The 13,646-nt window shown below is 47.5% G+C and overlaps 1 protein-coding gene across 2 annotated transcripts in view; it reads left to right on the plus strand.

Moving 5' to 3' along the window:
* LNX1 (ligand of numb-protein X 1) overlaps positions 1-13,646 on the plus strand; it is a 91,424-nt gene that overhangs the window by 44,901 nt on the left and 32,877 nt on the right. For both annotated transcript variants that reach the window (XM_069457601.1, XM_069457602.1), the window contains exons 2-3: positions 8,413-8,654; positions 9,155-9,307. In XM_069457601.1, the coding sequence (XP_069313702.1) occupies positions 8,413-8,654; positions 9,155-9,307 (395 nt within the window). The remainder of the gene's footprint in view (positions 1-8,412; positions 8,655-9,154; positions 9,308-13,646) is intronic.

Consider the following 13,646-nt stretch of genomic DNA (forward strand, 5'->3'; position numbering starts at 1 on the left):
CAGGGTAGGGGGTGGCTGTCTGCTTTAGATTGATGGCCCAGGCGTCTCTGGGAGGAGCTGACTTCCAGGCCTCCATCATCCACCTCATTCTCCCTGCGTCCTCCTGCCCTCTCCTGTCTTGGCATCAGGCTTTGCAGCGCCCACTTGTGCCCTGCCCCCACGGGCGTGGCTTAGCCTCCCTGAACCCCAGAAGTAAGTGGATGGACTGGTCGGTAGGTGTCCTGGGCTTTCTCTCCAGCACTACCCCCGATACTTCTCCTCCTCTTTGGTGTCACTTCAGCTCTGTCCTTTGCCCGTCAGTGTCACGTGGAGCAAAGTCTATGCTGAATCCATCATTCCTGGCACTTGCCATGCACTTGAGTTTTTGGAGCTTTTGAACGTAGTGTTCACACCTACTCTGCTAGACCAATGTCGCTCATTTTCCTAGACTCAACTTGGATCCCACCTCTTCCGAGAAGCCTTTCCTGATTGCCTCAAGCAGAGTGAGTGGCCCCTTCCCCTGAGCTCTCCCAACAGTTGGCTTGCACCTCTGTCTCTGATAACGTGGCACGGCGGTTTTTCTGTTTCTGTGTCAGTCTCCTCGACTGCATACACAGGGTCATATTTTTCTCTGCATCCACAGTGTCTGATGTGAAACCTTGATGTATAATAATCGGGCTAGTACTGCTTATTGAGTTGCTGCTTTATTCCAGATACCTTTAGGCACCTTGCGTGAATCTTTAAACCTCATAAATAAACTTTGTGCCCATTTACATATGGGAAAGGAGGCTCAAAGGAATGAAGGAACTGGTCCAAAGTTGCAGAGCTGGTTAGGGGGAGACCTATGGGGCAGGATTCACACCAAGATGTGGGTTAAAATCTAAAACCTGTGCTTTTTCCACATTGCTGTGCCATCTTTCCTAGGATGTCCTCCATATGTGTTCATTGAATGAAAAATGTATATTTCAGCATCACTCTAACAAAACCCCACTGTAGCAGCAGCATCCATCAAAGGAGAGCATATGGCGATTGTCACTCCTGTTGCATGTTTTAAACCCAGATCAAATAAAATGTACCAGAATTATTAGGGAGGTATGTGGGGGGAAAAAAATCAACAAAAAGAAAGTATCTTTTCCTCTTTCTTCTTTTTTTTATGGTCTTGGAGTGTAGAGAAATGAAAAGGAAAGTCATGAACTTGCTGAGGGAGACTAGCATCGTCATCCCAGCCAACCACAGTCGGGCCGTGTGGGTGAATCCTGCAGTTCCCAACATGGTAATGTCAATAAATAGACACCAAAAGGGTGACTGTTGCTCTGTTGAATTTAATAAATGTTTACTTGCAGCCCTATGGAGCAAGGCTTGCCCAGAGCTAACCAGCCAGCCACGACAGCGCTGATGTGTCTTGACTGTTAGCCATGAATGACACGGGACCAATATGAGGACGCCCTCTCAGTCCTGGAGAGAGAAATCTGCATGGTCAGAGTCTGGTTCTATTGGTATAGCTGTGGAACTAGACGGTTTTCCCTCCAGGAGGCTAATTTCAATCTCAATAAACGTCCTTAGATCATAGTTTTTGGGCATAGGAAGTGTCGCTGCATTTAGAATTTAGATTCATTAAATATGTTCTTTGGATGGTATATGTAGGTTTTAAAATTTTGTCCTTCAATTAGGTGGGTTTTTTTTTTTTTTTTTTTTGAGACAGGATCTCACTCTGTTGTCTGAGCTAGAGTGCAGTGGTGTGATCTTGGCTGACAATAACCTCAAACTCCTGGCTCCAGCCATCCTCCTGCCTCAGCCCCCTGAATAGCTGGGACTACCATCGTGCACAGCAATGCCCGGCTAATTTTTCTGTTTCTCGTAGAGACAGGGTCTCGCTCTTGCTCAGGCTGGTCTCAAACTCCTAACCTCAAGTGATCCTCCCGCCTCAGCCTCCCAGAGTGGTAGGATTACAGGCATGAGCTACCATGTCAGGCCTCAATTAGTTTTTAACGTTAAAATGTTTGGCCTAATTATTCAACTAAATGTTTCTCTGTTAAGGTCACTATCCCAGCACTCATTAACTCTAACTAGTTCCCGTGTTTTGTTTGTGGTCCATTACCCTGAGCTTGGAGAGACCGAGTGCCGAGAGGGTGGGGTGGGTTCTTCACACTGAGACCCTGCAGGCCAAGGGGAGGCTTCACCTGGGTAGAAACACAAACGACTTGTCCGGGTCACCTGATTAGTGTGGGCAGCCAACTTAGATAATTCTTGTCACAGTCTGGGGACTTGAGTTAGTTATCTCACTAGCAAGAGTCATTCTTTCATTCAAAAATTATATATTGGGCATCCTCTATATGCTAGACGTTCTTTTAGGCACTGGAGATACAACAGTTAACAAAGTGGAGCCCAAATCCCTGCCCCTTGGAGCTCACAGTCTATAGAGGAAAAATAAGCAGGGTTAGGATGTGCCCAGAAGGAAGCTGCTGGGTGGTCGGGGAAGGTGGGTGGGAATCAGAGGCCCAAAGGAGATGAGAGAGCAAACCAGGGGGGAGTCTGGGGCAGGTGTATTCCAGGGAGGGGCAACAGCAGAGAGCAGGGACCCTGCGGCAGGAACGTGCTGGGCAAGTTTGAGGATTCACGGGGGAGTACGAGACAGGGATGGAGATGCGAGATCAGAAGTAAGAGCAGACAGGAAATGCCGGGCCTGGTGGGCCGCTGCGAGGGCCCTCTGCGTTGTTAGAATGGAGAGCCGTCCTCAGTAGGGCCACTGGCTGCTCCGTTGGGACCAGGCACGGATGGAGCACAGTGTGGAAGCTGTCACCCCTCTGGGGAGACTGTCGCAGGAATCCAGGCGCTGACGGTGACGGCTCGGACGAGGGTGGTGGCAGTGGAAGTAAGGAGGGGTAGTTGGATTCTGAATATTTCATGCTGGATTACATTTGGGGTCTCCAGAGAAGGAAAGGAATCAAGGATGGGTCTGAGGTTTTTGGCCTGAACACCAGGAAGGAGGTGAGGTGCTATTTTAATAAAACAGGGAAGATGGGGGAGAGGTGGTTTGGCAGGGAGGATGCAGGTGTTAGGTTTGAGCTGCCGATTAGACACCTAAGTGTAGACGTGGACCAGACAGTTTGATGGATGAGTCTGGAGTCCGGGGGACGCTGTGGGCTGGAGGCCAGGCCGTGTGAGGGGAGAGAGCGTGGAGCCCACAGCCCGGATTCGGATCCCAGCTCCACCGTGTGAACTTGGATGAGGCTTTTCTCCCTCCTGGCGTCCAAATCCTCATCTGCAAAGTGCGGTGGCCTGAGCGATGCCAGAGGCCGGCCGGCAGGGTAAGTGAGACCGTGTACACAAAGCACGATGCGTAGTACATTATAAGAGACCCACACTTACTAGCCGCCCTCTGCCAAACCCCTTTCTGGGTTGCCAGGCTCTCTAGGTGACGCTGTGATCAATGACAGTGACCAGGGGGGGGGCCTGGATGTCAGCACGAGGAGTTGGGACTTGATCCTGTGAGCAATGGGAAGTTTTTGAGTAAAGTGAAATTGTGCCCATGTGGTTAAGAGGTACTGGGGAGGGGGTGGGGAGGTGGCCAGGGTGCGGAGGGAGGTGTATGGTGTCAGAAGGACCAGGGTGAGGGATGGCCTTGGACGTGGAGTTGAGGACTGAGGACACGTGACCAAGGCCCACCCTTAGCTCTGGGGTCACCAGCCCCCTGGCAGAGCCAGTGCACTGAGAGTTCCTGAGCCTCCCAGTGGCCTGTTCCCGGTTGCTGTACTCGAGGACACAGGGAGAGCCCATTGCTGTCTCGGCCACCGTGTCCGTTCCTGCAGCGGTCCCCCAGCCTGGCCCTGGGAACCCCACTCTGAGCAGGGTTTGAGACTCAGTCGTCCTGCTCAGGGCAGCAGCTGAGGCCTACGCCCCGCTGCCGTCAGGGGACTCGCTTAACCCAGAGTTCCCGCGTCTTGAGTCTCTGCCTGGGAGAAAGGATACATCCAGTAGGTCCACTGCCTCCCTCTCCCAGTAAATAATGGCTTTGGGCAAGCTGTTAGCTCGCTCATGAGTGACAGAGCAGTTGAGAATTCAGTCTCTCGTTCTCCCACTGGGCTTGGAAGCGGGGCCGGGGCAAGGAATTATAGAGAAGCCTTTCGGGGGCCTTCCCGCCTCTGCGTGCTCATGACCCCCTCACACAGTGGGGAGGGGGGGACGTGGGGGCAGAGGAAGAGGAGGGTACTGTCCTTTCCTGGCCCGAGAAAGGAGAAACGGGCCCCACCTCCCCGAGCTGGCAGTCTTTTCCTTACCAGAGGTTGGAATGCGCCATCCCTGGAGATAGATCTGGCCTGCACGTGTGTTTGGTTTGGACCACACAGTGTTTTTAAAAATTTTGAATTTGTGGCCAACATGGAAAATTAAGAGATCTCACATTAAAAACTGGATTTTTGGCTTCCAAACTGCTTGCTCCGGCAACACAGGGCTGGTCGGCCGCCTTAGCAGTCGGGGAAGCTCTGGAGCAGGGCTGTGTCCTTGAGACAGCAGTGCCACTCGCACGGTCCCCTGTGGCCCGGCCCCCTCGTTCCCTCGCCTGACTGCACACAGATGTGCGAGCCCCGGTCTGCAGTCCGATCAGACTGGGCAGCTAATGGACCCAGAGTGGGAGGGGCCAGCTCAGTGTTTACCTGATACAGAAATGAACCGAGAGAGAGAGAACGAGAGGGAAGTTAGAACAGAGGGAGGTTGTGTGGCTGGCCAGGCAGTGATGACGAGGGTACCAAGGTTGCTTTCTTGTGGGCAACTCTTATTCTTTCATAAATGGATAAGTTCACCGTCCAAAAGGAGCCCTCCCCTGCAGACCAGCTGGCGAAGCCCTGTGTGGGACCCCCTGTCAGAACCTCCGAATTAGGTCTGGGCTCCCCGCTGTGTCTCTTCTCCAGCTCCCATTAGCGGTGAACTCGCAGACTCGGGGGACTTGCAGCAAGAGGAGTTCATTTCCTCTTCTATCCCCCCCTCAAAAAAAAGATAAAAATTCTGGCACGGGTGTCAACATTCTTGTGTCGAGACGGATCTGCCTCTGCTTGCTTTGATAAAGGGGCTCCGGACCCCAACTTCATTATCACCAAGAAAACTGACTTTCAGAGCCGCTTCTTTGAACAGATGGTACATCTGAAGTTTGTGGTTTGGTTGAAAAATGGTTTTCTGTGTTCCGTGTGTTCGTCCTTCAAGTTCACGGCCATTGCCCATCACCACCTGAGAGCACTTTGTGCTCAGTGTAGCTAAAAGAGAGCGTAAATCCTGCTTGCTTTGAACACAGCCCGGGGTTTCGCGTATGTTCCTGTTCTGCCCAGGGCTGCTCAGCACTTCCCTGTCCTTCCCTCTCGTGCCTGCGAGTCCAGAGGGCCCGTGTTAGTCACGACGAGAGAGATGATTGGTAAGTCCAAGCTGCTGCCTTCATGGGTCACTCTGTGCCTCAAAGTCAAGCTCAGCCAAGAGGCTGGAGAAAGCTAACGTTACACAAGCGTGAGTTGCTTTTTTACATGAAGCTTATGAGTCTGAGTGTTTAAATCTAGATTCTGCACCTTCCCCGGCCGTTGCAGGGACAGCTGGGGTATGAGACCAAAGGGAAGGCTAATAACCCATTTTATGAGAATTTTCTTTCCTGGACTCAAAAATATATCTTTAGAACCTCAAGAATTTGAAACAACAATGGTTTCTCAATGATATCCTCTTGGGATTCAGATATTTTAAAAATACCTTAGCCCTCCTCATTGATGAGTCGGCAGAATAAGATGCCACTTTCTTTCACGAGGATTTGCTATGTCCCTGCAAGAAAGCCAGGGCTTGTGCCTTTGCCAGCCATACGTCCAGTTGAAATACTAATTTCCTGCTCTGGCAGGGCACAATGGTCAAGGGCACTGCTGGCCGCCCCCCTGGAAAAGACTGTTTCCAGACCAACTGAATAGTGTAGGAACTTCCTTCCCAGGCCTTGCTAACCACACTGCCAGCCTGCATGGAAGTGTTCCATTCACATATTTATGAGTTTGGAGCTGCCTAAATGCATGCTGGCTTTTATTTTTTCCATCACACAGTGTTTCTTCCAATTTTTTAGTTTCCCATATCAACCACTTTACTATTTTTAAGCAGAATAATTCCAAGCCAACGTAGCTAATCAGTGCAGTAAAACCTCACCAATTCAAGCAGGGAGTTTGAACTCTTCCAGCGAGGACAAGCACTGGCCGTGCAAGTTGGAGGCCTGTTTCCTCTTCCAGAAGATGAGGACTCCAGGTTGTAAAACCAAAGTCCTTTTCTACTAATATTAAAACCACATTTGATCAAACCTAAGATGCCGTTGATCACAAGAAACATCATATTTCACGTACCAGCAAGAAAAGAGCGTTTCAAAATGTGCCACCAGTTAATCCCAAAACACCTTTAGAGATATACCCACGATGTACAGATTGGTCACACCCAGTGCCCTGGTAGCTTTGAAATCCATTCAGACGACTTTGGCAACTTCCCCTGTCCTTGGTTGTGTTGCTTGGCAAGAGACAGTCAAGCCTTTTGAATGTTCTCGGTAACAACATGTAACAGCACTTTTCGTCTCCCTTGGTGGATATCTTTCTTTCCAAGCAAATAAAATATTTGCTTGTCTCTTTGCAAGAAAACTTGGAACTGTGATTCTCTGCTAACCATAAATACTTGCTTCGTCAATATCGAATTTACACCCTGCTGCTCTGTTTTTGAAACTTTTCTGTATATACCGTAACTTTTCATTGTAGTCTTGAATCATTATGTACTCTTTTCTAAGATGTTTAAATGGCGGTTAGACTCATGGTGTAGTGCCGGGCGTATACACAACGCGATGGAAATGACAAGCAGCTGGGACCGCCATGCTCAGGCAACGGTGTCTGCATCGTAACTGCCACTTGGCAACAGAAACTAGACAACCCCATCCGTCACAGATGCATCCTGATCTCGGACACATTAACGTATGAAAAAACGAGCATCTTAGAATGGACGGATTACAGAAATTAGCTAGAATCTTGTGAGAACTGACAATATCTGGCAAAGTACTAAACCCTTAATGAGAATTAATGTCAGTCAAACCTCACAGTAATTTCAAAAAGTACGTGCAGATTAGGAAGTTTAGCCAGATTAATAAAATTTCCCCAGATCACCCAGTTAGGTAAATTTCAGAGCAAGGATTCAGATTCAGACAACAGGATCTTCCACCCTGCCAGGTCTGTGGTTCTACGGGCAGTATAAGTCGTATGTGCCTGTCAACTGCAGACTGGCTTTCGATTCTATTTACTTTCAAAAACATGAAGTGTAACTCAAATATAGGCCTTCAATGAGTTATTTAAAATAGCTCAATCATATAGGGTTTTATAAGAATTTATAATTAGTGCGTCCATTATATGCAAATAGTCACTTATTACAGGGGCCCATTGGTATGATCTCTGCCTTCACAACAGTTTTGGAAGCTGGCATGGCTACCTGTAGCGACCCTTACTTACCACGGTGCAATCGGTTAAATTATCATCACCATTTTCTGACCAAAACCTAGCCCATGAGCTGAAACAACTTGCTCGTGGCAATGGAAGTATAGTACGTTCATGGCAAAATATGGACCTAGATCAGCTCAAACCTTGGTCTCCCAAGCTTTGGGTATGTTCTTTTTCTACTTCTCTCTATTGCACCAATAACTTGCCTTTCACACAGAGTTTGGTTCTTGTTTTGTAACATGGACGGTGAACAGATACAGACAAATATGTTTTTATTAAAAACCTTAAAAGTTATTTTAATCTCCCAGTGCTGGAAGATATGGCAACAAATGACATTTTTCAGGACACGGGAGCCCCCAGCCTCTGGCGCTGGCCTCTCTCAGGCACAAGGGGGAGGCCCTTTCAGACCAGCCCAGAGCTAGAGTGTGGAAGCCGCCAAACTGGCCTCTACAGGACAGTGAGGCTGAGTACAGTCCCATGGCTTCGTGGCAAGGGTGATTCTGTTTCCAGGGACAATTAAGTATAGAATCTGGGAGGGGCCTCATATTTATTTTCGCTGCTATGGGAGCAAAACCCAAAAGACAGGAGTGAGAGTGTGTGACTAAGGGCTTTCAAGATCAGAATAAACACCAGCAAGAAAGAATTACCCAACAGTTGAAGATGACCACCCTCAATCCCTAGTCACGTAGACACCATGACAACCTTTGTAAATTTGCATTCCAGCAAATTCCAGCGTACAGATTGCTTTAAGAGAACACAATGGGCATCTTTTAACAATTGTCTCCAATCGTTTATTCGCTTGGTTGGCAGGTATATAGTGAGTACCTACATGTGAAAAGGGAGGAGAAAGTAGGGACAAGCAAATCCAGTTCCGAGTCTAACAAGTATGATAAATGACTGGCTGAACAATCCAGCGGAGCTCAAGCCTTTTCTGATGTCCACGCTGGCTTTGTTACAGCTGTAAAGGTGCCTCCCACTACGGCCTGACCGAAGACAGGAAGCGGCGCTCGCAAGATGGCTGTGCAGATGGCTGTGTGAGCCTCACGGCGACGGCCCTGTCCCCGGAGATTTCCGCAGCTGCCACCATCTCCTTAATGACGGACGAGCCTGGCCTGGACAACCCTGCCTACGTGTCCACGGCGGAGGACAGCCAGCCAGCGCACAGCCCGTCGGACTCTGGCCGGAGCAACCGAACTCGGGGTGAGTCAAATGGGTGGCTGCCCGGGAATGGGCTCCTTGCCTTAGGATTGCCCCCTGTGGAATACTTACTGTGGAAAGTTCTAGAAATGTTGTTTAAGGAGAAATCGTTCTGGTAGTTTTGGCAGCAGCCCAATGTCCAATTCTCCAAAGTGAAATGAAACCACAAGTACCTCGGATCGTTAAAACTGTGTATAATCTGACTTGGTGACAGGAGTTGGAACTAGACCTAATGATTCATCACTAACTTCTCGGCCGTACTGCTCGAGAAAAGTGCTGTTATACCCAGTTCAGCCCAGGAAAAAAACGAAAAGCAGACTTTTTAAACAAGCTGTAACATATTTTACTGTAGAAAACTTAGAAAATATAGGTAAGCAAATTCTATAATCCTACCACCTAGAGGTTAATCACTGTTAACGTTCATTAATATCGTATCAGATCTGTACCTAAAAGATGATTTCTGTTAACACATAGCTACTGGACCTTGTCTCTCTCTCTCTCAGCACGACCCTTTGAGCGATCCACTATCAGAAGCAGATCTTTTAAAAAAATAAATCGAGCTTTGAGTGTTCTTCGAAGGACAAAGAGTGGGAGTGCAGTCGCCCACCAAGCTGACCAGAGCAGGGAAAATTCTCAAAATACTACCACCCCCGAAGGTAAATGACCTCCACCGTGGGGCTGGATGTGGGCTGGGCTTCTAGGGTGACCTCAGGGGTGATGACAACTTGATCACCACCCACCTTCTACGGCCCCTCTCTTCCCAAGGATATAAGATACATTTTTTTTTTTTTTACCTTGGTTAGCCTAATACGTAAGTAACTAAAGACAGAAATACTCTGTATTGATTGAGGGGAAAGGTGTTGGAACCTTACCTTCTTGTGCTAGTATTGTGCATATCAGGAAGAATAATTAGAGTTAATGAGTGAGAAGCATTTAAAACGATGCCTGGCACATAGTAAATGCCATGTAAGTGTTTACTCTTATTCCAGCTGTGTATCAGGAGTGATGCTGAGTGTTTTACATGCATTTCCTCATTTAAACCTCACAACCGCCCTATGAAGTAGCTACCATTATTATCCCCGTTTTACAGATAAGGAAATGGAAGCACAGAGAGTGACTTACCTTGTTCCAAATTACCTTGCTAAACTTTGGATCCGGGTAATGTGGCTCTAGAATTCACGCAGAGGAAGTTACTGGATCTTAGATCCTATATGCTTTCCCCAATACGAATGCAGCAGAGGAAATATCGTCCTACTCCTTTCTTTTCATTTTATATTAGAACTTTAGAATTACGTATTAGAACTTTAAAGCAGTAGTAGTAATAATTTTTAAATTGAGCTCTTGCTATGTGCGGGTACTGCTCTAAGTCATTTAGATGTCACAAGAGTGCTAGGGGGTAAGGATTACCATCCCCATTTTACAGATGAGCAAACTGAGATCCAGAGAGATTAGGTAACTGGCCCAGTCGCCCAGCTAGAAAATGGCAGAACTAAGATTTTAACTCGGGTCCTCTGGCTGCAGAGCCCACTCTCTTAACCCCACTGGGTTATACTGCCCTTTACTCTTGCGGGGTGGGAGGTAGAGCCCAAACTGGTATATTTGTTACACTTTGAAAAATTCATGAGCAGTTTTATAAGACCCCTTCTTGCTTATTCGCAATTGCCTCTCCCCCTGCACGCACACACACTGCATGCTGTAACTACTCTGAGCTTGCTACAGTCCTGTAAATACTGTCACTCTCCTCCCTGCTCTTGTCCAACCTGCACCCCCGCTCGCCTCCCACCTGGCATTCAGATCCCTCCTTCTAGCTTCAGCAGAGGCTGTGCCTCCTCCTGGAAGCCCTCCCTGACTCCCTCAGCCACCCTTCCTTTGTGTTCTCAAAGCACCTGTGATCTGTCTTATGAATGATCACCTTTTGTCGTAACTGTATCTGTAAGGGCAGACACACTTTTTCTGCATCTTTGTTCTAAAGGCTTAACACACTACCTGGCACATAATAGCATTCACTAAACATTTGTGCAATGACTGCATGAAAGGATTATAACTTCCTTTCTGCCGGTCTCTTCCTCCTGTTAAAGACTCCTTAATTCCACTCCTTGCACAGTATTCTACTTGAATAAGATTTATTTGCATATTTATTGTGTAAACATTTTAAAAAGAGATTATTATGTGTAAAGCACTGGCCCAGGCACTATCATTTTATGTAAAGATTATAAAAGCCAGTTCCTGGCATCGAGGGATTCATTCAAGACGAAAAGAAAATACAGGCATTCCTCATTTTATTTTCACACATTGAAGGTTTGTGGTGAGGGATGTTGGCTGTGTGTTGGAAGGGAGCAGGAGATGGGGTTAAGGCCAGTGTAGAAAGGTCTCGAGTGCCATTTTGGAGTTGCTACTTGATTTGGGGGCAGTGAACACACCTGCAGGCTCTTGTGTCGCGCCATTGTGGGATGGGATCCGTGTTTCCAGAAGACAAAGGTAGCAGCCTTGTATGTGCCAGGGGGCTTGGCGTGGGAGAGAAAGGATTTCCTCAGACGCATCAGGAAGCTGACTCCAGGGCGGGTGAGGTGTTTAAGACTCAGCCAGGCTGGTATCAATGTCTTTATAGGATGTGTGAGGCAGCAAAGCTTTCAAAAATGGCCTCAGGGTCTCATTGCTTCGGCACCCTGCAGTTAGTTCGATGACCTCTCTGGGCACGGGGTATCCATCTGTGTCAGTGTAGAGGCTGGGCCCACAGTTGACCAGCCGCGTGACCTGGCTGGGGTACTTAACTGCTCTAAGCTTCAGTGTTTCTTCATCTAAAAACATGGGGATATTAATAATCTACTTCATAGGGTTACTGTGAGGACTAAACCAAAAACACATTCAAATTGCTTAGTGCAATGCCCAGTATGTGATAAAGTCTCAGTAAATAATAATAATTGTTATACCCTTTAGTTCTTGAGTGAGGACACAATATTGAACAAATATTTTTCTTTCTAGACCAATACAAGTTTGGCAGTTTGAAAATTGCTTTAATTCTTCAAGGTTACTATAATCTCATTGGTGTTGCTCTAATTAACGTCATTTTACAGGGATGAGTTGCGAATATCCTTTTGAGCATCAAACATCCTTGAGTGGTTTAGGTTTAGGAGCAGTTTTTGTAAATATGTTGGGAAAGAGGGGAGGGAGGAGGGAAAAATCAGCTTTCATGATTATTTCCAAATCTATCTTTGTTCAAAATGATTTTTTTAAAAATTTCCACCTGGGCTCAGTGTCTCATGCCTCTAATCCTAACACTCTGGAAGGCCAAGGTGGGAGGATCGCTTGAGGTCAGGAGTTCAAGACCAGCCTGAGCAAGAGGGAGACCCCGTCTCTACTAAAAACAGAAAAATTTGCCAGGCGTTGGTGGTGTATGACTATAATCCCAGCTACTCGGGTGGCTGAAGCAGGGGAGGATCTCTTGAGCCCAGGAGTTTGAGGTTGCAGTGAACTATTATGATGCCACTGCATTCTATCCAGGGTGACAGAGTGAGACTCTGTCTCAAAAAAAAAAAAAGAAAAAAAAAAAAAAATTCCATTCCCTTGTTAATACCAGACATGTTCCAACAAATGCTGGTGCATAGCCTACTTAATGTAATCAAAGTAGCTTAAACATTAATCGAACTCAATCACTCAAGTACTGTTAGCACCAGGAACTGACCTATTAAGACAGCTACCCACTGCCTTACAGCAAAGCCAATCACTTATATTAAATTAAATCCAAATGAAGGACCCACTCTGACGATGTCTCGGTCTTCCTCTGGCCATTCAGTTACTTTGTTAACCATGCTCTGTAATACTTAGAAATCATTTTCATTCTTTCTGTATCATTCCTAGAGAGTTGAGTACTCATTAGTTCATTAGGGAAAATGAGCTCAGGTCATCGGTTTTGAAAATAGTCACAAAGAGTAGATTATACAGAAACCAGGCCCGCAGTGTTTGATCTTTCTAGATGACATAATTAAATGAGACTCTCAGGGCAGAGGCAGCTGTCAGCAGCTACAGGAGACAGAAGCATCGCAGCCTTCCACATCCGAACTTGAGCCTGACACCACTCCGAGGAGCCACTTTTTTCTACTGAAGTAGGTGTGGCTCATCCCTGTTACTTGTCCCTGCCCGCTGGACCTTCTGTTCACACTGGAGTGGAGGAGCAACACTGGTTGGTGCTGCCAGCTTGTAAGTCCGCAGGGCACAGCCCCTGTGGGCTCTGGCCTGGCTGAGAGACCTGGCTCCAGGGACCACAGTGATGGCACCTGCAGCCCCGGGTTTCTGACCTGGCTCTCGGGACCACCTAACTCTGTGATGTCCAACCAGTTCCTTCACTTCCCCACTCTCAGCTTAAATTTCCTCACTGATGAAATAAAGATCTGTCACTGTCAAGCTGCACAACGACTAGAGCAGCTCCTCTTCGCTGTGTGGTCCCAGGGGGGTGGGAGGTGAGAGGGACTGCAAAAGATTTCATGGAGAAAACAGATTCCTCAGTTAAAAAATAGTTTGAAAACACCAGCCTATATGATCTTTGAATCCCCTTTTAGCTCTCTGAATTCAGTGGTTCAGGCGGATCGGGGACAAAAACCTCCTGAAGCCACCACCGAGGCATTGACCTCTTCCTGATCACGAATCAGGTCTCTGAACTTCCCTTTATCGACAGCAGCGTCTGGTACGGAGGACTGATGATTCCCTAAGCCGGAAAAGCAGGGTCTTTAAGGAAGAAACTTTCAAAATGATCTGAGAGAGAAGAGCAGTTTGGTTCTGTTATTGTGCCTCAATAAGCAAATGATGGAACCGCAGTTCATTCCGTAAACACCATTCATTCCCATGCACGTCACGAACATCAGCCGAAAGCCCCTGTGTGCAGAGATGTGTGTGCAGAACCACAGAGCAGCCAGAAAGTGTGCCCTGAGAGGTTGTAGAGTCCGACGCGTGGGGTATGAGAAATAGACATGAGTAACCGTAACAGAAGGTTGAGTTGCC

The sequence above is a fragment of the Eulemur rufifrons genome, chromosome 24 (assembly GCF_041146395.1).
Source record: "Eulemur rufifrons isolate Redbay chromosome 24, OSU_ERuf_1, whole genome shotgun sequence".
Classification (NCBI taxonomy): Eukaryota; Metazoa; Chordata; class Mammalia; order Primates; family Lemuridae; genus Eulemur; species Eulemur rufifrons.